The 25,550-nt window shown below is 51.3% G+C and overlaps 1 protein-coding gene across 1 annotated transcript; it reads left to right on the top strand.

The window, feature by feature from the left end:
* Positions 1–3,544: 3,544 nt before the first annotated feature.
* WNT8A (Wnt family member 8A) lies at positions 3,545–7,013 on the top strand. The gene is made up of 6 exons (XM_068148268.1): positions 3,545–3,675; positions 3,775–3,808; positions 4,025–4,163; positions 5,094–5,219; positions 5,331–5,473; positions 6,447–7,013. The coding sequence occupies exons 1-6, from the start codon at positions 3,605–3,607 to the stop codon at positions 7,011–7,013; spliced, it is 1,080 nt and encodes a 359-aa protein (XP_068004369.1). The 5' UTR covers positions 3,545–3,604.
* Positions 7,014–25,550: the final 18,537 nt, after the last annotated feature.

Here is a 25,550-nt window from a genome sequence, read left to right as displayed (position 1 = left end):
ACCCACCCAGGTGGATCTTTATTGTAAGCAAGCCAGCAATGCAGGATTTGACGCTGGGGCTCTGAATGTGTCACCTGCCAAGGGCAATTTAGCAACTGCTCTGTGCTTTCCCATCCTGCTGCCCACAGCCACTGGGCTCACTGCCCTGAGAGCCCTTCCCTGCAGGACCTGCTGCCAGGCAGAGCATGTGGCACTTATTTATGTGAACTGATTTACCTCATTCTCTTAAAGCCCATATTCTGGGGTGGAGAGGGGTTGATGTGTGCCCGGGGCTCTTTGCTGTCTCTCGAGTTGGGGCAGATGCCAGAACATTGTAGGGTTTCCATTGTGCAGCACAGGCTGTTTGGCCACATAGGAAGGAAACAAGAAAGCATCAATATTGTACCAGTAAAGCCAAGGGGCTCCTGCTGACACTGGGGACACTGCCTTCCCAACAGCCTGCCCTGCAACAGCACATGGAGCCAGCACAGGCTCCAGCAGCACCACCACAGTGGACAGATGAGAGCTTGCATGGAGGTCTGAGGCTACCCCCAACAACTGACACTTCATTTTCTGCATAACCCAGGCAAACTTGACAGAGTTTTCCTTTGGGATTTTTTTTTCCTTGCCCTATCCAAAACCAAACCAAAAGCAAGTTTCCAGGCAGTGAGAAAACCAAAGGGAAACTCCTTCAGCATCATTTCACAGATGGGACCTACAGCTCAGGCAATCCAGACTGTGAGCAGTGGGCTTTACTCATAGGTCCCTGGGGAAGCCCCAGCCCTCCAGAGCCCAGCCAGGCTTCATCCACACATGCCCAGTGATCTACAGACCAAAGCACTGAAGTCAGCTCCCAAACAGCTACACCCATTCCAGCTCTGCCACCGCTTTACCCTGAGCTCTCAAGCTGACCCTCCTCTGTGCCTCAGTTTACCCAGCTGCAAACAGAGGCAGCTATACTTTGCCTCTCTTACTGCCAGCACGTTGCATGAAGCACTCTAGGAGTGCAAAATTTGTTAAGGCAGCGAGCCCAAAGCCTGCTTTTGCCTGAGGTGGGAAAGTCCAGCAGCAGTGCGACTGGGATTGTTGCCGTCTCATGGAGCTGTCGGGCAGGATGACCCCACGGGAGCGCTGACTGCTGCTCGCCAGCACCCAGCTGTAAGCGGGAGGGGCGAGGGTAACCCTGCAGCAGCAGAGGAAGGCTTGTCCCAACACGCTGCTGTGTTTGCTGACAACTAGCACAAGTGACAACGTTACGAGTGACTTTTCAGGTCTCTGAGATTTTTATGGGACAGAGCACTTAGAATAGCCCAGGGAAAGGGCTGTGTGATCCTGCCAGCGGCAGCGACTGCTCACGGCAGCTTCACGCCCAGAGATGCTTTTGTTCTTCTGCCATGTGATAGCAATATCATGTGTGAACTGACAGAGCAGACACACCAACGGGGTTGGCTTTGGTTTGGTTGTGGTTTTTTTTCCCCTAGCTGTAGGAGCTCTCTCAGACAAGAGGAGAAACAAAACAACATCAATACGCCCCCAGGCACAAACCCCGAGAGGACCTCCGTGCATAGAGAAAATGCACAGCAGCTTTCCAAGCCCTGTGCGTGGGCTTTAATCAATGAACTTCACTGGCACCTGGGAAAGGCTGGATTCCCACTAATTGTCCTTTGACAGCTCTAACAAGAAGGATCTGTTTGGGATGGTAACGATTAAAATGCTGACTCACAGAGGGTTTTGCCATGCTGGCGGGGCTGCACCAGCTTTGTGCTCACTTGGAAGGTATTTTGCATCCCTGCGTTTCAACCAATCTGCAATTTTAATCCTCCAGCTGCAAACAGTTGCTTGTGGCTTTGCCCAACTGATTCCAGGTTTCCCTTCTGCAGGGTCTGGAAGGAGAGGGCTCTCCTCTCGCCTGCAGGACAGGGAGAGTCCTTGTGCCTTTTGCAGCCAGAGGAGCTCATCTGCCTGCTCCTAGGGAGGAGGGAGGGGAGTGACAAGCCCCCCATCTGCCTGGGGCTTGATGAGCCAATAGACCTGTGCTCCCTGCTCGCAGCACTGCAAGATGTAACACCACGGGGCAGGTTGCTGCCTCCTCTTTGCTCTCATTATGTCCCACGACAAGACAGCAAAGTTCTTTGCAAAGGTGTTTATGACACAGCCTCCTGCCTGACCACAGCGGCACTGCCCATCCTTGCTCACCCAGGTGCAGAGATGGGGTTTATGCCACTGTGGTCCCTTTCGCTCCTGGCACAGGTGCCACATGCAGTCCTATTCCCTTCAGCCTCGCCTTTGGAGCCCTTTTGTCAGTCCCCTTGCTGTAGCAGCGCTTAATGCCAGCAAACCAGTGCACCCAGGGGTCAGACGGGGAGCTGAACGGAGGAAGAGGAGAAGGAAGACAAGGGGAACATCATAGCCCTGCAATGGAGCCAGCACTGGGCAGGTGCTCTGCCCATGTGCCACGGGGCAGTGCCTGGCAGAACTGAAGGGCTGTTTGGCACTGCTGGTACCACGTGGCACTGCTTTGGGGCTGAGCACCCACACTGCCCTAGGCAGCAGGCAGGATCCCTGTCAGGGGTGAGCCAGCCCCCTGCTGGGACCACTGAGCCAGGAGAAAGCAGACCAAGAATTTTCCCTCCACACCCTCTCACTGTCGCTGCGTACAGCCCTTAACGATACTGGCGGTAACTATTCAGAGGCTTTTTTGGGTTTCCTCTGATAAGGATTTTCCTCCCCTGAGCAGAGCTGATGGCTCGGCAGTGGCAGAGGCTCCTGGCAGGGGCAGGGGCAGCAGCTCCTGCCCTGCAGAGCCAGCGAGCAGCCCTGCTGCTGCAGCAGCCTCCACCGTAGGGAAATTACTAACCCCAGAAAACTGTTCCCCTAATTACAGCGTTGGAGCAGGGAGCAAACCACATAAATGATTCACACAGTGTTCCCAAGCTGCAGCCGCGTGAATTGAGAGAGATTTCCAAACCCTCCCGAGCCCTGCACGCTCTTATCGGGATGGAAATGCAGAAACTTTCATCATAAGGAGGCGAGGAGGGGGGAAAAACCTTGCCGTTAAACACATCTCTTCAAATCGGGCAGACCTGGGAGGTCTGTCCCCAAGAGATCTCTGCAGAAAGGTTGTTAAAACTCCTCAGGGAGTTCTCAGAGGAGGGAGCAGGGGAGCTATAGAAATGCATCAGCCTCTTACTTTGGAGGGACGCGAGGACTGAGCCTCTGCTGGCGAGCAGAGGATGAAAAGGAGAAGGCAAGTGGACTAGGGACTGAGAGAAAGGGATGGCTGGTGGTGGGGAGGAGAGTTAAACGTGTCCCATTGTTAGGGAAGTTTGCTCTCCTTCAGACCATCCCGCTCCCAGGGGCAGCACGCCGCCTTTTGAAGTGCAACCTTAGGCGGCTCCTTGTCACCCATTGGAGAGGCAGCTTTTTTACCACATTAAGTCATTGGGTAGCAAATGAATGGGGGGGTTTTGACTATTCACAACTTCACCTTATAAATATCAGGGCTGCGGGTTCCTGCAGCTTTCCTCGGTCCCCATAGCTCACCTTGGGAAGGAGCGGAGGGAGGTGGCCCTGCGGAGAGCCAAGCATCAGCAGGAAGGATCCAACCCCGCTCCTTGTGACAGCCATGAAGAGAAGCACCTTCCTCATCCTCTCCTTCACAGGGCTCTACAGCGCTGTTCTCCATGCAGCAGCATGGTAAGGTCCAACCCAGCCAAAAGGGCTCTTTTTGCTGGGGGGAGGAGGATGCTTTTCAGCCTGTGAAGGGTGTGATTAATTTTCTTTTCTTTATTTCAGGTCTGTGAATAACTTTCTGATGACAGGACCCAAGGTAATTAGCACATGGGCTGTCAGGCATTTAAGCAGAGTAATTTTGGTTTGCAAGTGGGAAACAGGACTTTGCCAAGGAACCTTCTTTCCTGGAGTGTATCCTGCTGAATGTCCTACTGAGTGCCAAGGGAACAGGATTCCCAACCCATTTCTCTCTGCTTTCATTGATAAATGGTAACTCTCAGTGGGCTTTAACCCTTCTGTTCTCCCGTGCCAGGCTTACCTGACATACTCCAGCAGCGTGGCAGCCGGGGCACACAGCGGGATGGAGGAGTGCAAGTTCCAGTTTGGGTGGGAGCGCTGGAACTGCCCCGAGAGTGCCCTGCAGCTCTCCACTCACAACCGGCTCCGCAGCGGTGAGTGCGCCTCTGCCTGCCACCTCCAGCATCCCCTAGCTGGCTGCCTTTGGGTACGAGCCAGGATGTGCTCCGGAGAGAGCTGGGGCTGAGATTAAACTGAGTGATGGAGAAGGGCTTTGGTGTCCCAGATTAGCACGGCTGGTTTTCCTCTGTCTGTATTAATTGGTGTGATCGATAGTCCTAACTTTTTTCGTGGAATGCCAGGCTGTCTCTGGATCTCTGTCCATGCCAGGCTAGAGCTTGCTCCCTCCAGCAATGCTGCTCCATGGGCTTGCTCCTGCCACTGTGTGTGCAGCACCCCAGGGAGCACAATGCTGGGGCTTGCAATGGGGAGAAACACAGGAGAGGTGATCAGGGACTTGCACTAAGAAACTGCCTTCACAAGCAAGTTGTGGAAGTATTTCAGTACTGTTTGCTCCAGCAAGCAGGAATCTCTTTTGCTGGAGCAGCATCTCTATTGAACCTGTTAGGAAAGCGCCAAGAGAGCCTAAATGAGCACTGTGGGTGCCGACAGCTCTTTAGCACAGGTTCAAGGACCAACTGAGACAAGATCAATGACAGTTTTCCCTAGCAGGCAAGATCAAAGCATGAGCGTGCCCCCAGAGCAGCACAGGACAGGGACAACCGAGTGCCAGGGGAAGGGAGTGGTAACTAACCTTGGCCAGAGCAGGACTGGAGCCTTGCCTCAGATCCTACCCTGTGCAGAGACACCTGCATAACGTTCAGCCAGACTGCTGAAGCCCTTGGTGATGAAGCCTGAAGGGACTGCAGCCAGGAGTATTTCATTTCTGTAGCACCTTACCTCGGGCACAAACCGTTGGGTTTTTCCCCTTCTTGTGCCTTGGCAGCACAGGAGAGCTTCATTCCCAACGAAGCGGGTCAGACATCTCTATTTGCATGTAACAGCTTCTCTGCCCTCTCCCTCAGCTACCCGGGAGACCTCCTTCGTGCACGCCATCAGCTCTGCCGGCGTCATGTACACCCTCACCAGGAACTGCAGCCTGGGCGACTTCGAGAGCTGCGGCTGCGACGACTCCCGCAACGGCCGCGTCGGTGAGCTGCCATCCCCCCTCCCTCCCCCACAAGCAGCCCCTCAGCATTGCAGGGCAGAATTCGGCCCATCGGTGCAGTTCCATGCTTAGACTGTGTCTGTCTGTCTTGCAGGTGGCCGAGGCTGGGTCTGGGGAGGATGCAGTGACAATGTGGACTTTGGGGAGAGGATCTCCAAGCTCTTTGTGGATGCTCTGGAAACAGGACATGATACTCGTGCACTGATCAACCTGCACAACAATGAAGTTGGGAGGCTGGTAAGCCAATTATTATTATTATTGCTGTTGTTTCTATGTTGAAAACAAAACCTGAAAGTCGAGTAGGTTGTTCAGGTCCCCATCTATCAGCCTCCTATGACAATCCAACCCCTGCAAGCATTGGCATGGGTTAAAAAGTACAGCCAGAATCTGACCCTAAACCTGAACTTCCAGCCTCTGCAACTGGAGCTGCAGACAGTTAATGCCAGCAGACAGCACTCCCTCAGAAGTGCAGGGGGGTTATGCTCACCTCGTGCTTGTCTGGTCTGTAAAACAAAGCAAGAACCACCTTACTTTCTCCCAATATGCATTTCCAAGCTCTTTGGCCAGGGAAGCCAGGTGTGAGCTGGCCCCACTCACAAGCCAGCTGCCAGACTCACCTTCTGCTCTCCACCTGGGCTGAGGTTCTCAGCATCTTGCCAAATCTCCTTGTCTGTAAAAACAAGGACGGCAACACTTAACATACCTATCTCATAGGGTGTGTCAGGGCTTAATCTCACATAGATACCAGCGATTGGGACCTTATAAATACCAGAGGGAGATAGGCAGATAATATCTGTGAAGTGCTTGGCCTGGAGGAGATGCAGAGAGGTTGGGTATGATTATTCCAAAGCAGTTTCACACGTTTTGAATGAAACCTCTGAGAGGAGGCTTGGTGCTGCCATGAGAGAGGCCAGCGGCATGAGAAGGGCATGACCTGACAAAGGCTGGGAGAAGCAGCTCCTGCAAGGGCTGGAGGCAATACTTGGTGCCCACTTGTTATTTCTGTCTTCTAAATGAGTGAAGAGGGACAGACAGTTTCCAGGAACTGAAATAAGAGCATCAGCTCCTGTCCTGGAATGACCTGAAGCCATGCCCAGCATCAGCCACTTTTGACCCATTGCCCCCAGAATTAGGAGTGCCATAGAGCCTGGCTTTGACATTTCAGTGATGATGCTCTGCTGCCCCTAATCTCCCCACCTTTCCCACCAAGGCTGTGAAAGCCACGATGAAGCGAACCTGCAAGTGCCACGGGGTGTCCGGCAGCTGCAGCATCCAGACCTGCTGGCTCCAGCTGGCCGAGTTCCGCGAGATTGGGAACTACCTGAAGATAAAATACGACCAGGCCCACAAGCTGGAGATGGACAAGAGGAGGGTGAGGGCTGGCAACAGCGCCGACAGCCGCGGGGCCACGGCAGAGGCCTTCCAGCAGGTCCATGCCACCGAGCTGGTCTTCCTGGAGGACTCTCCCGACTACTGCACGAGGAACGCCAGCCTGGGCCACCACGGCACCGAGGGCCGCGAGTGCCTGCAGACCGGCAAGAACCTCTCGCAGTGGGAGAAGAGGAGCTGCCGGCGGCTCTGCACCGAGTGCGGGCTCCGCGTGGAGGAGAGGAGGACAGAGGTGGTGGCCAGCTGCAACTGCAAGTTCCACTGGTGCTGCACGGTGCGGTGCGAGCAGTGCCGGCAGCTGGTGGCCAAGCACTTCTGCGCCCGCCGGGACCCCGCCGCCGCCGCCCCCAACCACAGCAGGCGGAGGAACAAGGGCCACAAGAGATAGAGGCGGCAGCCGCGGTGCCCGAGGAGGAGGCTTTGGTGTCCCCGTGCTCCGCAGCTGCGGGTGGAGCTGGGGTGGGAAAGTGTCCCCAGGGTGCAACGGCTGAGAGGGGCGCACCGTGCCAGGGGATGTGGATCTCCTGCAGAAGGATGCCGAGAGCTTAGGAAGCACAAGGCGAGGGCGCTGCGGGACCAGGGTCCTTCTTGCTTCCGTATTTTCTCCTCACCACTTACCAGTAGCTTCTTTCTCCTTGGGAGTCACTTTACCTGTCTATTGGACAAAGGGAAGAACTTTAAGGCAGACTCAACCCCTTGTGCCACCACCAGCCGGTCTGCCAAGGCCAGCAGCGGAGCTCCTGTGGCCAAGAGCGGGGTGAGATCCATGCTGGCAGCCCTGAGTAACGCAGCCAGAGCAGCCCCAGCCCGGCTGTTCACGCACAGCAGCTGCCCAGCAGCGTGTGTAGGGCAGAACTGATGCACTTTCTGATAGGAGAGGAGGTTTTGCTGTGTCGTGGTTGTACTGCAACCACCGCAGCCTTTAGAGGACTTGGAGAAGTTTACAGTCAGTGTTTACAGACTTCATTTCTCTCCCCCTCCACCCCCCCTCCCCCACCCCGAGGTTTTTTCCCCTTCCCCGCTCTTTACATTCTGTATTTTCCCACCCAAACCCCTGCCCCCAGTAGAGAGTAGCCTCCTGTGTTTGTGCTGGATGAAATTAAGCAGTTTACAAGTCCTGGTTTTTTTAATTAGCAGATAAGAATTCAGACTTCTTGATGCCTAATGTATTTTTATTAGTAAGCTGTGTTCTTACTTGGCACAATCTCTTTCTGAAGCTGTCCCTGAAGAGTTAGATTTTGGACTGTATTTTGCAATAAACACCACCACAAAAAGGATTGGGTTGGTTTGTTTTGTTGGTTTGGGGGTTTTCCCTCCCCCCCCCCCCCCCCCGCCCCCCTTTCTGGCCTCCTAGCAGCATGACTCTAGGTGCAAAGTTGCCATTTTCTATATAAAACCCCAAATTTCCAAGGTTTCTCATCATTCATCCACGATACACCAAAGCCAGCCAAAGCGTTGTTCTCCCAAGCCTCAATAAAGGTTGGCTCCAGCCTCCAGTCCCTGGAGGCTTTGCTTTAAGAGCTATCACCGCAATATCTAACCTTTGTCAAGTGCTGAGTACGCAGCACTGCCTGGCTAAAGCTCAGTCTGAAGCTCCTAATTCCTCTTTAATTTGCCTGGGCCCGACAGCCCCCAGACAATGCGAGGCTGCCAGGCTTTGATGTGGAAAGCGTCGGCTGCAAAGCTCTGGAAGACAGCAGAGAAGCCCTTTGAACTGGGGACAGGAGAGAAAACTCGGGGACAGTTGTGAATGTATCTGCTGGTTCCCTGCTGCTCCGGGTTCAAGCAGCCCCGCACACGGCGGGGAGGGCAGCAGGGCACACGAGCTGGCTGCTGCCAGCCCGAGTGGGTCCTGCTCTTCTCCTGGTCTCTCCAAGGCTGTACATCAACCTGGCTTGCTCCTAGGAGGGAGCCAGAGCTGGGCCACCACCCACATCCATGACGTGGGGGCAAAGGAGATTGGGTGTTAGGAAAAATGTCTTTGCTGCAGGAGTGGTCAGGGATTGGCACAGGCTGCCCAGGGAGGTGGTGGAGTCCCCATCCCTGGAGGTGTTCAAGAAACCTGTGGCCATGGCACTTTGGTCTCAGTTTGCCAGTTGGACTCCATGATCTTAGAGGTCTCTCCCAATCAAAACGATTCTATGATTCCACCAGATTTGCTTTCCAGAGAAGGGAGGAGGAGAGGAAAGTGCGAAACAACCCTCAGGCTCTGCCAGCACATTGCACCCACACTACAAATGCTTTGGTGCTGCCTTACCTGGGCCCCCTGATGGCTCCCAGAGCAAACACAGCCTGTCCACACACTCGAGCCAAAGCAGGGAGCTCAGGGTGTAGAGACCACAACTTGGGAAGCACAACTGACTCCCATGCATCTATTTTTGCAACGAGCACTTTCATTAAAGCTGGGAGGGCTACCCCAGCAGGCCATCAGTTTGGGGCTCTTGGAGTAGCTGTTTCTAAGATCTCCATAATTAATCACCATGTTGGTCACATCACCAAGGAAAAATGCTCCAAGATTTGTGCGCAGTGTTGCCTCCACAGCACCTGCAACCCACCAGCATTTAGGCTGAGTTGGAAGTGATAAAATCAGGCAAGCCTGTCCTGCATGTGGTGCACTGGCTGCCTTGCCTGCACAAAAAAATCCAGGCTCTGCTTTTGGAGTGCCTGCTGTGGCTGCCCAGACTGCTGCTGCCCTTGCTGGGTGCCCATACCCGGGCAGCCCCTGGGCATGCCAAAATGCCCTAGATCCACCAGATGAGCTCATGGATGGCACAGGACAGTCACTGGTGCTGTGCACTCAGAGGGGAGAAACAGCATTTCACCAGGACAGCATCAAAAATCAATCATCTTTGCTTTATCCCAATCCCAGGGTTAAAAAACTGCCCAGGTCAGTCCTGTGAGAAGAGAGCTCCTCATGAGCAGGTGTGTTCAGGACATGGTCTGTGTCACCTTATGTGTCTCTGCAGCAACTTCTCAAACTAATGTTACTGCAGGAAGTAAGAAGTGAGAGGTCTGCAGGTGCCCATAGCACCAGAGCAGATCTCTGACCCAGGCAGGCTCCATCCCAGGGGCTGCAGAGGTTAGCAGAGATACTGCAGCTGGGACCCATCCTTCTCCCACTGAGCCCTCCCATTCCCACCGAGCCACAGGCAGGGGCTTGCCAAGCCAGCACTTGTATCCACCACCTTGCATTCCCATGCTGGAGGTGAACTCTTCTTCTTGAATTTGTCTAATTGCTTTCTGAAACCCATTTGCATTTCTGGCACTCAGGCTAGCTAAGGCAACGAGAGTGTCTTATGCAAAAGCCAGAAACCCAATGCAAATTGAAACAAACTCAGGAGAAAGTCACATACCAACCCATGGCACAGATTTCCATTCTCTTTTTATAGCTCTCAGAGACAATACCAAGTCTGAGCAAACACAAAAACAACTCTATGGCTTAGAGCTTGCCTGAGATATTACAGTCCTGGAGAAGCTGAAGCTCTCTCATCCTCCCCCTTGTTGCTTGGATACGACAGTCATCAATTCTCACTACATTCACCACAAAACAATAGAAATTCAGGATCATCTTAATCCATCAGGGCACTGTCAGGAAGCCCCTGCACCCTGCCCACAGCAGCACAGGCACAAACGGCACAGGGGTGGCACAGGGGAACCGAGCCCGCGGCTGCCGGCAGGACACCATCCACCAGCCTGCTTCCAGCCTTTCTGGAGGGATTTTACCTGAGCAGCAAACTCCTGCACAGCAGTTTTGAAACAAATAACTACTCACAAGGAGAGCAGAGCAAAGTCTCGTCCTCTGCCGCTTTGCACAGGCTCCTTCTCCAGCCACAGCCAAAGAGCACTCGAGGGGACTGAGTGATGGTGCCTTCAGACCTGGAGCCGTTTGCTCGTGATTACCAAAGTCAGCTCCAGGCTAGCACACTGATCCCCAGCACCTGTAACTCACTGCATGCTCTGAGGAAGAGGTGCACTGACCCTTTAAAGGCTTGAGGAGGAAGCAGGCTGAGGTCCCGCAGTAATCAACACTAATCATCTTAATTACCAGGAAAAAGTGAAAATCTGAATCTGGGACAGGGGCTGTATGAACTTAAACCAAAATCCACTGCCTGCCCCCAGAGCTCTGCCAGCACTGTTTCTCCCCATAGGGGCTGAAGGCTCCTTGCAGAGCTGGGGAAGGCTGCTGGGGATGCACTGGGCCTCCCACACCTCGCTGGGCATCCCAGGCAGGGCTGTGGAGCTGCTTGGGCAGTGCTGGAGCAGCACCTTCACGTTTGAGGAGGCTTTGCCAGAGCTGCTGGCTGTGGGGCAGAGCTATTGCCACAGCCAGAGTAACCTGTGGGACAGCAGCTGGACTGGCCTGAAATCACTGCTGGCTCTGTGGAGGTTTACAACCACCACCATCCCAGCAGCATATTCGTGCCTTTATTGTAGGAAAGGGCTGGGTTGTGTCCCATTTTTAATGAGAAAGGGAAACATTTTACATGCAGAAATGCAGCAGTCCAGACCAGGGCAGGCTTATGCCAGGGGAGCCTGCTCAGCTGATAGGGTTGCAGAAAGTCAGTGTTGGGACATTTGTACCATCATCATGGTCCAGGCTAAGCTTTCCCAGTCCTTCCCATCTAGCCCAGGACCATTCTACTTGGTGCCATCCAGGTACCCATCCCAGCACTCTCAGCAGCAGCAGCATGAGCAGCCAGCAGATTTTCTTTTGCTTTCTTCTTCCCCACAGCCAGAAATGCCCCCAGGCCTGATTCCCCCTCAGGCAGGAACACGGGCACGACTCCACCTGTGGGCTGGCCAGGGTCACCTCCATCACTGTGTGGAGCAAAGGTGAAGTTCAGGCACCACAGCAGCCTGCCACTGGACAGGAGGCATGTCCCTGGGACACTCCAGCACTCAGGAGCAGGTGTGGGGTCGTGTTTGTCTGGGCAGATGTCACCAGTGCAGAAATTGGATGCTTGTTGCTGTTTTGGCTTCCAGGAGGGAGTGTAAGGGTGGCTCTGGGAGAGAATTCACACCACCATCAGCTGTGTGCCTCACTGGCCTCTCCCCACCGGCTGGCAGGGCGGTTTGTGCTTGAAGGTGGAGGTACCCCTCCCCTCGCCAGGTCACCCTGCTGTTCAGTGAGGATGAACTTATCTAGTTCACAAAGTGCAAGCTCTGCAAAAGATCTTTGCAAAGCGGTTTGGAGGTGGCCACATTTTGGTCTGGTGCTGCTCCTTCCCACCCCAGCTGGGGGCTGCTCTCACCCCCGCTGCCCCCCAGCAGCCCTCCTTCAGCCCAGGCTGCTTTGCTTCGGCTGTTAAGGTCCTTGCCTGGTGGATTACCTTTAATTTATGCCAGCAGTGCCCTTTCATGGATTATAATTCTGTATGAGATGTTTGTGCTGCATCCCTCCCCCCGTATTAAAGTGTCAGGAGTACATCCCCAGGCCATCCATCTTCAGGACTTCCGCACGGGCTTGGCAATTCTCTGACATGAATATTATGGCTCTCCATGCAGAGTCTCCATCACTCAAGCTGACAGGTGTTAGAATCTCCTCTCTACAGCAGGGTTAAGTGACCTTTTCATATGCAGCGTAGCTTCCCGGTCACACTGCATCTGGTGCCGTGAAACCAGCGAGTGCCGGCAATTCCCTCAAGTCCTGAAAAACCAGCCACGGGCCCTTGGCGCCTTGCAAAGGCAGCCCTTAGCATGACAAAGTTAAAGGGCCTTCAGCAGCCCCTGCTCAGCCCCTGCTCGGGCTGGTCCCACAGAAGGGGATGAAACAGCATCTGTGTGGTGCCTTCTGCAGGGTTCGATGACCAAGACTTTCAGGGCAAGCCGGGAGATTTGCTTGTCTGGCTTGCTGGAGCGTGTAGGGAAGCTTTCTACTGACCAGTTTGTGACTTCAGTGACTTTGAAACCTCGGCTCCAATCCTAAGCAATTTTATCTTTTTTTCTAAGTGAGGTGCTACAAATCAGATCCCTAAACCCCAGCAGCAGCTCCCACGGCATGCAGGAGCTTCCCTCTCCTTGTGTCCTTGGGAGAAGCAGAGGGAGAAAGCAACCCTCAAGAGCTGTCGCAGCTCAGCCCTTCACTGCTGTGCTGCCATGGGGACATCCCAGGGCGTACTGCTCGGCAGAAAGTGAATGCCCTGCAGATGGACTGCGTGTTGATTCCAGCTAAACTCCTCACGTTTCCCAGAGTCTTTGGCTATTGGCTAAACCGGTGCCTAATTTTTATCCCCCTTCTCTAGAAAGCAAAGCTACTTTCCTAGCAGCTCAACCACCTTCTCCCCGTGAAGCTCCCCGCGGTGGCTCATCGCCAGCACAGCGCAGCAGAAACTCGTTAACACCTTTTCGGCTCCCTCTTAATAAAGTCAAAGCAATTAACAGCTTCACCATTTACAAAACAAATCCGCTTTGCAGCACCTGAGAAAAAGAGTTACAAGTGTTTCCCAAACATTTCTCAGTTGGGGAGAACACCTTCCATCAGCTGGCTGCCTGCTGGGATGTGCAGCATCTGCTCTCCCGGGCTGGAGCAGACAAATCTCCGCTCGCCGTGGGCTCCCACCACGCTTCCGTCCAGGATGCCGGATCAGCAAGCACTGGTCTCTTGGTAGAGGTTTTTTTATCCCAGGGTTGCTCCAAGAGGTGTACAGGGAGCCAGGGGGAGAATGTTTGGCCCACCCACTGCTCCTTACTCGCTTCTGGGGTGGCCACGTGTGGTGGTGTCTAGCTGTGGATAAGGTAGGTTGTTCCCCCACAAAGATGTCCCCATGGGGGGCTGAGGGGCAGTGGGTAACACACAGTAGATTCACACCTCTGTGGAGGGATTCACAGGCTTCTCCACTTCTTTTTCTGGTTCCCTGCTCTCTGCTAGGACACATCCCATGCTCCCCCAGTTTGCCCATCGCTGCCCTGGCTTACAGTGCAGCAAACTCCCCCTTTTCAAACAAGCCCCAAGGAGAGGAGCAATATAACAGGAGAGTGATGGATTTGAGAAAGTCAACTGAACATAACTGGCAATGTACTCTCCAAAGTCATTCCTTCCTCCTCTTCCTCTTCCACCCCACTCTCCCTCCCTCCAAACACCCAATGGTCCATAATTGAGGAACCAGAAAGATGACACATTCCCTAAGCAAGCTGTTATTCGGGCACAGAGGTGACTGCTGGGACCATTTCATGTGAGAGCACTCCCAGACTTAGTCCAAACACATCTGAGTTTACAAAGACTCTTTAAAGCCTGTATCAGGTCTTGAGCTCAAGCCCAAAGGGGTTTCCAAGGGATTTGAAATGCAGAAGGGAAAGGAGAGGGAGTTGGTGATAACTCCAAGTGCAGTAAGGAGCAGAGACTGATGGCCACAGCTGGGAAATGTTCAGCAGACATAGTTAGGATGCAAAGAAGAGTAGCAACCCCGTGAGACAGGGCCAGAAATTTCCACAGAATGCCTACATCTGCTGTGGAAAGGGAGTGGAGAGGCTTACAGGATGGGAAATAAGAGAGGGAGATCTCCAGCAGTATTTTAGCTTCTCTCCCCAGCCTTTCTCCAGAGTGCCGTGCAACATTCATCCCAGCCGCTTGTGGGCACACCCAGGAGAGAATAGCTCGTCAGGGGACGTACAGCCACAGAGCCTGGACACTGTGGGGCCCTTCATTTCCTCCTCTGAGGCTTTCAATAGCTCATGAGATGCCATAAAAGATGGTAATGGTGAGGACAGTGGAAAGACTGTAAAACAGTGGGGAGAGGCACCAGTGTTCCCTCCTTTGGGCTCAGACTCAGGCCATGCGTGGACTGAGTTTGCTGCTTGCAAGCTCCTCTGCTTGGGGCAGTGACTGCACTCCACAGCCCCCCCGAGAACCTGGCTGCCAGTGCTCAAAACTGCTGTGATGAGTTACCTGGTCTGAACCACTGGGCTGTGAAGTCGTGGGGCTCTTGCCACTGATGCAGATGAAGCCTGACAGTTCAGTCAGACATAGGCAAGGGCAAGGGTTCTCATCTTCCTTCCCAGTTCCACAGACTTGTCTGACTCACACCACTACTCCAGCAGGCTCCTAGCCTGATACTTCTAGGGGATCACCCACCAAGACCATAGCTGGCAGCTTTAAACACAGTAATTTCTATTTCTCTCCCTTTTGCCCAGTGCCTTGGAGCTAAACCTTCTCTGGCCCAGATCTCCATCCTCACTCCTGCCAGGGAGAGACTTCTGCTGGCCAGCTGCCATCAACTCTGATAGGGACAAGCAGCTCCTCCCTATCTCTAAGTGGATTTCGAAGGCAGTAAGCAAGAGAATAATTAAATTAACTCAGTCCCAAATAGCTCCTGAGGTGCTGAGCATTCCCAGCACTGTGGCAGCACCACAGGTATCTGGGGAGCAGGTAATTCCAGTCCATGGCAGGCGGCAAATGTGGCTCCAGGGGACAGCTCAGCTGGCACGGGAGCAGCAGCAGCAGCTGAGCCTGGACAGGAGCACTGGGAAGAGACTCTCAGGATGGCTTTGCTCAGCTCCAGGAGTGAAACAGCTACCTTTACACTTTGATTCACTTGAGCTGACAAGGCTTAGCCCAGGGCAAACACAGCTCAGACTACTCCGTCCTCCTGGTTCTTTTTCATCCCATGGGATTTGCCCCTGCAGATGCTGGGGCTAACATCTCAGGTGGCAGCCTCAGCCTCAGCCTCTGTTTGACCAAAACACCTACTGGTTAAACTCCCTCTAGACCCTCTGTAACTTGAGCATTTTTGCCCTCCAAGCTACTGCAGGCTACGAGACTTCAATCTGGATTTGAGACAGCTCACAATTTGGGGGTGCTCAGGTCACAGCCTTCACTCAGCTTCAGCTCTTAGGTGTGCATGAAGAGGCTGGGCAGGCTCTGGCCAGGATCAGTGGCAGGGCAGAAGACATCCCCACTGCAGAGCTTTATCTCATTGATCAGCAGAGAGGTCACAAATCACCGTCTGGTCCCTTTCAAGCAGTTGGGAGCACTAAATTGTACCTCCTGCATCCAGACACCATCCAATCTCCCAGGGCCAGGCCAGGTACATTGATAAGGAGATAGTGTAAGTGGTCAAACAGGATGGAGCCCAATGCTCACAATTTCCTGTGCTTTAACCTAGCAAGGGCCATATCTGGGGGGGAGCCTTAGCTAGGCCAGTGTAGATTATCCTCCTTTCCAAAGGGGCTGCTCTGAGCAAGGATTTGCCATCGTTCTGCTCTCAGATTTCACATCAAACTGAGCATGGAGAAGCTTTGGGTGTTTGTAGCTGTGATCAAATAAAGGAAGCCAAGAAGAGTCTGCAACCCCAGATGGTCTTTGGGACACTTTAACTGTCTGGCTGTTGTGTGAAGATGTCAATAGTTTCCACACCACCATGACCTGCTCAGCATCCTATTAACCACCCTGCCTCATAACCAAGCTAACCACTGACAAAAACTCTTCCCTTGAAATCTGACAGCAGGAGGACACTGACCTCACCCCAGGGAAGCTATTTTGCTGGTGACTTTCCCTAGCACTAAACCCACAGCTACATCTTGGGAGGCTATTAAATCCACATGCAAAAAGAAACTCATCTATCATCTCCTGCATGCAGCTCAGCCTCCTTTTAAGGAGATACAACTGCCTTAAAGCATCCCATGAACACAGTTTGCATCTCTTGCTTTACTTTCCCAGGCAAGCCATTTCTTTCTTGGAGATCACCGGCTTTTGGGAGAATGTATCAACTACAGAGCCATGGAATAACAGATTGGTCCTTGAGGTGCCACTCCTTAGCACACCCTGGCCTGTGCTCTGAATGACAGGTAGCTTTTCACCCAGACCTCTCTACCCTTGAGACACCTTTTTTCCCCACAGTCACATGGTGATGGGGAAAAAAAAACTAAGGCCCCAAGGCTGGAAAAATGACAACAGAAGGCAGTGAAGCACTGCTGAGAAGCAGATTGGTGCTTGTTCATCCAGGAGACTCGCTGGAGAGAGATACCCTGCAGGAGCTGCATTTGGCAGCAGTTTGTCACCAGGGTTGCAGATAGCTGGGAAGTGAAGGGGGAAAGGAAAAAACAAGCAGTGGCAGGTCCACTCCCCAGGTTTAGCCCAGCAGTGTCCTCTGCTCTGTCGAGCGAAGGTCCATCAATCATTGTTCTGCAGCCATCTAATGAGTGAGGAGCTTCTCCACAAGCACTCATCTGCTAGAGACAGGCAGGGAGCAACAGGATGTGAAAGCTCCATCTCGCCCATCTCATCAGTGTGCAGCTGTCTGGGATGGACCAAAGACATATCCCTGTGTTCAGAGATACCTGGGAAGATACACACACACACACAAACACACACACACACACTCTGCTCATACAGAGTCTCAAGACAGCTAAATAAATCAAATCAGAAAATGAGTAATGGTAATAAACCCCAACAAAAATCCTTAAAGAGAAGTTTGGATGTGCTGATCTTCTCAATGCCAGCTGTGTCCCTACCACCACGGACACATTGGCTTTCCCTCTGCTCCTCCAAGGTTCCTCTGCTAATCCACCCACCAGTCCTTGAGGAAGAAACACTTGGAGATGTTATCTGGGTTAGAAAAAGTCCTCACTTGCTAATGACAAGCCAGGCAACAAGACAGCACTTTATGGTCCCAACTGCTGCTGCTACAAGCTGCTTGCCATTACGAGTCACACTGTGAGAGATCATAAAGTGCTCTTTCCCTGAAATGCCTCCAGCAGGGTTTTTATACTTCAGGGAAAAGCTGCAGGTTGCAGAGATGAGGCAGCTGATGATGTGCACCTGGTACATGTGAAGGTTTTCAATGCATTTCCCCTCAACATCCACTCTCTGTTGATGCCTGTAACTGGGGGGGGTTGAACCTTGCAGAATTGCCTGGTTCCCAGCAGAAGGCAATTTCTGCCTAGCTGCACCCCAGGCCTGCAGTGCATGGCATGCAAATAGCACCCCTGCAAATATGCAAACAGCTGGGGAGGAGGTGAATAATGCAGCTGCTTGGCAAGGAATCACAGCAGCCTGTACTCTCATTTAGACATTTCAGCATGCACTTGCTGTGATGCAAGAAGACATCACAGCAGGCCAAAGACCTGGAGCCACCCGATTCAGGCTTCTCAGCCCTCTGCCCCACCAGCAACAAGGCTTTGGGAGTGCTGAGAGGTCACCTGGAAACACCTTTGGGCTGTGGGTATGTTGGCTGGCCTCCTCATGACTGCAATGTTACTCGTTTTAGGATGTCAGAAGACACATATGCTCGGATCTGGCCACAGCCTGTTGTCTCAAGACCTCTTTAGCAACACATTTGACTCCCTGGTTGATGGTCTAGAGGAGCAGGCAATTTGCTTTCCAGGTTCTGTCCCACGGAACAATGGAGAAAACCAGATGCCACACGTGCCCAGTACATTGAAAACCACTCCCTCCACCTCAGCCATGTAAGAGGAACAAAACATTTTGTGCCAACATACTGCTAGTGGCCCCTGGAAAGCCCTTTCTAACTAGAGCATAGTGCAGTCCATGACACAGGACAGCTAGACCAGGCCTGCTGGTGTGCCAAGGCAAGATAATCAAAGCAAGATCATTACATCAGACTTGGACATCTCGAAGGGAAGGCTGTACAAGAGATGGTTGTAAGAAAGGCAGCAGAATTATGCTTCCTGCAATGACAAAGAGGAATGCATTGAGTTGGCCTGAAGTGATGCAAGCCAAGAAGACTTCTTTTGGGCAGGACACACCATTAGAACTAAGAGGCCCATGCCAGAAGCAGAGCCCACAGGTAAGTGATGGCTCAATTTAATTCATAAACCCAGTTTAAGCACTTCAGTAGAAACCAAGCCAACCTAACAGAAAGACCCCAACCAAACCCCACTGCCACCACCACCATAAAAACTCAGTCCTGGCTTGAAGAGAGTTTTCAGAGCCTTTCAGCCAAGGGAAAATGTCCTGCCCACTGCAGTGGGCACTCAAGTAAACTTCAGTGTGGCTGGCAAGTCAGACAGGAACAAACAAATGCCATGAGTTGTCCACATGAGCACAGCCCTCTTTATGGGGGGGCACTACATGTCCTCCAGAGGGTCAAGATACCTTCTCTCAGGACATTCTCTCTGTACTTTCAGCCATTCAAGGAAGAAACAGCATTTTGAAAGCAGAGAATGAGGCCACCCCCCCTTGATTTCCACATAGGGAAGTCAGACACAACAGCACCAATGGCAAGAACAGATCTGCTCAGTCTAGGCAGAGACTTAGACTGCCCAAGGCAGCCACTTTCTGCCCCAACCTCTTCTCTCACTTCCCAGAGCCTCACTACTTCAGCTGAAGGGGTTAATTGTGACTCATCTTATTTCTTCCAAAGAAAAGATCGAGAAAGTCACCACGTTCCCCTTAGGTGTCTGCACCTCCTGCTGTGGCCTGAACTTAAGACACCAGAGGAGCTGCAGTATTAGCTGCACTGGAATGTTTTGGTTTTCCCTTGCAAAACAGGCCCATCTCTCCAAGTGGGAATGTGCTTCAGTTACCTAAACATACTTGGGGGGGGAATGGGAAATTTCCTGGGTTTTTTTATTTAAGTAAAGAATTCCCCTTTTTTTGTTGTTGTTGTTGAAAGCAGCCAGCAGAGGACATGCCTCAACACGTTCCCCTTGCACTACATTCCAAGGTAAGAAGGAACTTGCAGGAGCTGGTTCTTTTTTTCCCCTTTAAAGGTTGAACAAATTCCCATCAGCACTCTGTCATCTCTAGCCCAGTGTGCAATTCCTACAAGCTCCATGAGCAGGAACAATCTGATGTTACACCTGTGTGCACAGAACAGCCATGGTTTATTGTTGGGAAACCCACCTGGCACAGGTGCTGCTGGGTTGGCACAGGAGAGTTGGCACACACAGAGGGTGACTTCCAAAAACTCTTCTGTGTTTCAACTGTGTTTCAAGCACAGTGAAGAAAAGCTGTAGCAGAACTGCAAGGTAATACCAGGTGACAGTGACACAACTGATTTTCATTGGGTCTTTATCTCTCCAGTCCCAATGTCTTGTCAGTACAAGGGAGTACAAAATCAAAGGCTGGCAGTTTCTGCTGCCAGGATGTTAAGTTCTGAGGTCAAAACCAAATTGACATCACCAGCATTCACCTCAGTGGAATCACACCAGATCACAGTACCTAAGGACATGGCCCAACATTATTTTCTGCAGTAAATCTATAGCAGCACACACAAAACTCTGCATTGCATTGAAAAAAATCCACTTTACCTGACACTTTTCCCCCCTCACATCACCTGATGAAGCTCACATCAACTGTTTGAGCACAGAAAACAGTGGGGGGGATAAGTAGAAAATGTACTTGGTCCATCAGTCCTTGTTCTCTGCCTCCAGGTGAGTCCTGCCTCCACACACCTGTGGTGGTCACTGAGGTGATGTGGTGGGTTGAACATTAAAGGTGTGCAGAGCTCAGGAAGAGAATCTGCATGGTGGAGGCACAGGGAAGCATCTTTTCTCTGAAGATGACACAGGCAGCTGAAGCTGAGCTCTGCAGAGCAGAGGAACACACTTGTCCTCAGATGGCCTTTTCTCTACCTGTTTGTTTCACAGCTCCAGAAGATGCTGTAAGTGAACATGCTGTGCTGTTTCCTCTTGGATCGTTGCTTTCAGTGGCTGTAGACAGCAACACAGATGAGAAAACAAAACAGAGATGCTGCTAGAGCAGGGAAATGTGGATCCTCCTGGCCACACTCATCTCTAGCACTGGAGCTGAACCACTCCAGTCTCACAGCTGCACTGCAACCTGTGAGTTCAGTACAGACACAACCTCAGAGCTCTGCTGGCTCTGCTCATTTTCACTCCCACAGGTGAAGCAGGACCCCTCACTCTCCACTCTCCATTACAGCTCCCCTCTCCCACAGCTGGGTTATCTGTAAGTTTTCTTATGACTCTTTTCAATTGAAATGTTGTTCTGGCTTCAATTAATCCCCACTGAAGTGAATTCACAGGTAACAGTTACTGCAATGCCTTGGCAAGAGACGTGCTGCTGTGACCTTTTCCTTCACTAGAAGACATTCTGATGAGGTGTTAGACCAGCTGCTTCTTTCAGGTTATTCTGCAATACATGTTACCTTTAAAAATAAGCCTTGGCTGAACTGAAAGCTGGCCAGCCATTGCTGACCACTGATTTAGGAAGCCCAGAAGTCCTTAGCAGACTCGCAACAGCAGCAGCTCTCTGCATTAGAACAGCATCTCTCACACACTCAGGTAGCAGTCACTGCCTGCAAGGAAACCTGGCAAAATGACATGCCAAACATCCAAGCACCAAACCACTGGCAAACCTTGAGGACATGGGTGTTTAACTCCCCATTCCTACATCCAGGTAGGTACTAAAACATGCAGCTGCCAGCAGTGTGTGTGCAGGCACCACCTGCTTGTGCAGTCACTCCAAAGCCCAGTGCAGGCAGCAGTGCATGGGCACCAGCACTCCAAGACATGAACTGCTCAGTCTAGCAGTCCACAGGGTACTGGGTAAGGGGTTAGGCACACAGAAGACTGGTGGGCAAGACTGAATTAAGGGTCCAGGAGCCTTGTGTTCTGTTCCAAAACAAAGACAGTGAAGAGAGCTCCTCCACCTTCCCTCAGAGGACGCTAGGCTGGCTTAGTGCAGGACACAGTGCCAGATCTCCTTCACTACAAGCAGGGTTTGTTTGTGGGTTTTTTATTGAAGGGATACACTGATCTGCAGCTCAACTGATGTGACACAAAGCTGGGACTAAAGAGAGAGATCAGTTTTATTCTTGATCTTGCTGCTTCTCCAAAGGATGACACAAGGAGAGTCATTTCACTCCTTTGTCCCTGACCTTCACACTTGTACCATTTGTGTACTGCTAGTTCCTTTGTCCAGTGTTGCCTCATCTGCTGAGCAGAGAAGATAGAAAGAAAACAGATATCATTATCAAAGATATCTTTATGGGTTACTCAAAATTGCTCATTCCAGGAACCCCACGTCTTAAAAAAGGACATTTTACAGGGAGGGTGAGCAAGTGCTAAAGACACACCATGGTGGTGCCATTCTTTGCCATAGGCAATGATGCATTAATTGGGATCCTAACAGTAAGTTTGGAGAATGCCTCGACACTGAGGCAGCACTCAGGTGAGGCAACGTTTATTGCAGTTCCTTGAAGAAAAAACCGGGGGGGGGGGGGAGCAATAAAAGGCTGAAGAACCACCACAGATCGTAACTCCACGAAGCTAATAATCACGATGATAAACTATCACTTACATGAATAGGAAATTGAATGGACATTTCATTTCCTACCCCTTTGTTGCTGCCATTCAATTGCATTGATGGTGCTATTCAGGGAAGCCAGCATGGTGCCTGTTTACAAGAGAACTTTGCAAAACAAAGACAGTCACGGTCAAAACTTTGTTGGTCAATTCAGTATATTTACATGGAAGACCTTTGAAGGAAAAAAAAAAGCAGCACTCTGAAATTGCCTCATGGGATAGCTTAGGTGGAAGCTGTAAGTATCACAGTATCACAAAGGTTGGAAGAGACCTCAAAGATCATCGAGTCCAACCTGAAGTAGCTGGGAACGATCTCGTGGCTAGCTCAATGTGGGGTGGTCACAGAAACGAGCATCTGTTTCTCAGACAGAGGCTTGATCCAACTCCCCTTGTCCAGGCAAAACTACCATTGCACAACTTCCTTAGCAGAATGGCAAAGGACAACAGGTTCTGCAGGCACAGAATGGTGCTGAGTTTGGCTCCAGAGCAACCTGGCACAAACTCCACAGGAGTGGAGAGTGTGCGCTGCCAACACCTGACAATACATTGCAGATGCACAGATAACATAGCAGCTGAGCAGCTCCCAGGAACGATCCCAGTTTCCTTCTCTCCTCAAAGGAAGGGAATGGAAGCGCTCCAGATTTACAGCGGAGCAAACTGAAAGCCCGCTTGGAAGCACTGGTCTTGAGGAGGCTTTGCCATGCCCTAACTTCTCACGCTCCAGTGGCTAAATTACACATTATAAAAATAAGTAAGTGCAATTGAAAGGCTGTGTTCATCTCAGAAGTTTAAACATCACCCTGTAATGACTGCTTTATAGTGGCCCACAGCAAAGGGCTTTATGGGGCGCGCAGGAGGTTTATCCGCACGCGTCCGTTAAGCGCTCCTGGGAATTTTCTCACGTGGGGAGCTGAGGCCTGACACACAACTGAACACATACAAACCACTGCTGTCATTCACACTGCAGCAGGAATGCCACCCAGTAAGACACAAAAACTTTACAGCACCTAAGAGAGATAAGACCCGCCAGCCAGCCCAGCAAGGAGACCGTGCCTTGGGAAGGGCAGAATTCCCCGACCTGACGATTCTGGAAACACAACAAAACCCAACTGTCCCCTGGCAAGGAAATGAGAGCTTAGGCACTGACTATAAATAGATTCTAAAGGAGTGTGGGTGGTTTGCAGAGGAGTTTACTGAAGCCAAGAGGATTCAGAACCAAGTTAGGCTCTTGCACATAACATTTCCCTGGAATTTCGAGTGAGTTCATATGAGATTCCTCATGCGGGGACAGACTGCACCTAGCTGCCTCTCACAATTCTCTCCAGTAACACAGAAGATCCTCCCAGGCTGACTCAGATATCCCAAGTGAGTACAATACCTGCACCTTTTTTTACCATCATATTTACAAGTGAGTCTGTGGGGGTTTTCAATAGCCCTGCTTCAGAACAGCACCACAGCTAAGCAAGAAAGAGGCTGCGAGCGTTCTCAGGAGACAAAGTATGATGCCATACAAGACAACTGCAAGCACACACAGCAAGGCACCACGTGGAGCATTTTGTGTGGAAGCATCAGCTCCCTCAGCTGTAAAACACTCACAAGCAGTTAGCTGAAAAGAATCCTTAATCCTTCCTTCAGTCTAACCATTATTAGAGTATCATTCACCCACCTGTCTGCGAGCTGCCTTCTTGTCCCACCAACTGCTTCATCTTACAACAATGCCTCCTTTCTGGCTCAGAAGACCAACAACAGGCTCTCCACTGAGCTTGTGGCAGCCTCTCCAGGATCACTTGGCAGGAGGCAGCATAACAACAATTCGACAGGCATCCTCCCAAGGAGACTCAACACATCGCTCATGCTGCTGACACACTCTAGACCCAGAGGAGCTCATCCAGACTCCAGAAGATTTCTAGGTACAAGCAGCTCTTCTTGACTGACTATCCAAAAGACAGCAGGTTTCACTAACAGCAGAACAAGAAAGTACCTGTGATACTCCCTGTGATATTGCCATGCTGGTTTGAGCTAAGCCTGCTTGAGTATAGCAAAGGAGCAGGTAATCAGTAGAGAGCACTGAAGTTCTGTTGCCCAGTCCAGGAACAAATCTACTGTCTGGCATCTAAAAGGAAACAGTACTGCAAAAAAAGAGCAAGTGACAAGGTGCAAAAAGCTCTGCAATAAAACAAAAATACTTTTCAGGGTGTGGTTGCTGTTGCTTGTTTGTTTATTTGGACTTTTTTTTGTTGCTGCTGGGTTTTGTTTGTTTGCACAGGAAATGTTAACCCCCTGGTATTTACACCACTGCTGTGAGGGAGTGCCAAAATTGACCAACATTTGCTGTCCAGAATGAGTTATCTTAATCTGACTGCCCCAACTTAACCAATTAAAATTAACTAAGATCCTTGAGTGACCCTTAGCTTTCACTCTAATATGGCACTGAAAAGAAGAACTCCTTCCCTTCATATAGTGCCACAAGACAGACGTCCCTCAGTTTATCACCTGTGTACCAGTGCTGCTTAGACAGCTGATGTTAAAAAGGACAGTCACAATTAATAGCTGGAATGAAGAAAGAAAAGCCTTTTTCCCCCCTACCTGAGAAAGAGGAGGATCTGAAAACCTCCATGTAACTATTTATTGTTGAATTAAAGTCCTGAGTTCTGAACAGTAACTCATCTCTGAGCTCAGCAAGCTGGAATGCTCTGACTTACATATGCAATGGGGAACTGGCACTGATTGAGGTTTCTGCCATCGTTAAAGCATGCTCAAAGTTCTGGTAGTGTAACTGCTCTTAAAGATAGTAAATCCCTTGTGAGACAGGAAGGCTGAACTGTCCCACACTGTACACCTCAGACTAGTTTCATCTGTATTGTCCCAAGAGTAATTTCCAGTGCAGGTGACAGCAAGCATAGACCAAGCAAGGTTCCAGGAGAAAGTCTGCTAAGAAAACAGAATCATGGGAAACAGACTGAGCTGCTGGGTTTATGGACACAGCTCTATTCCAGCACTCAGGCAGTAAAACTAAAATGAACTCCCTCAAAGTTAAAAATCCCCAATAAAACTCAACAGGCAAGGTAATTATTTTGACCTGACAGAGGGAGAAGAGAGGGCACTTGCTCCTGCAGAGAGCAGCCTACACCAACAGATACCAAACATTAAGACATCTTTCAGCTCATCTGTTTTTCCCAAAGATACATTTTCTGTGATATGGATTTAGAGCACTGGCAAAGCCTATACTGCCCTGAGCCAAAGGGAAAACTCAGGACAAAGAGAAATGTAAGGAGCAAGTCCTCCAGAAGCCTCTCCTGTGGTGTGACAGCTCCCCCAGGGGACCAGGCTGGCTGCCCACATCACATTCCCGAGGCTGACCTCCTGCCCACATCCTACTTATCAATGCTGTGATCTCAGCTGTCAGGTTTGCTGCAGCAGTGCTTGGCCTGGGTGTACAGACACAGTGAGTCAGGATGGCACCCACACAATGAAGGTGTCTTTTCTCTTGCTACCCTTCCTTTGGAACAATGTGAACAGCAGTCAGCAACTGAAGGGGTTAGCTCTAATACTGGAGAATAAACCCATGACAGACACACACCTGAATGACTTAAATGTCTTACTGCATGGGTTCTAAAGGTAACTTTTGCAACACCAGCTGCTTTTGCCCTTTCTCCTGGTAAGGACTCACACATTCTCTGTGGAAGTTCTGATCTTC

This window comes from Melanerpes formicivorus, unplaced genomic scaffold (genome assembly GCF_026170545.1).
Source record: "Melanerpes formicivorus ecotype bairdi unplaced genomic scaffold, bMelFor1.0.p_v2 SCAF_2, whole genome shotgun sequence".
Taxonomy (NCBI): Eukaryota; Metazoa; Chordata; class Aves; order Piciformes; family Picidae; genus Melanerpes; species Melanerpes formicivorus.
This window is presented reverse-complemented; position numbering and strand designations above follow the sequence as displayed.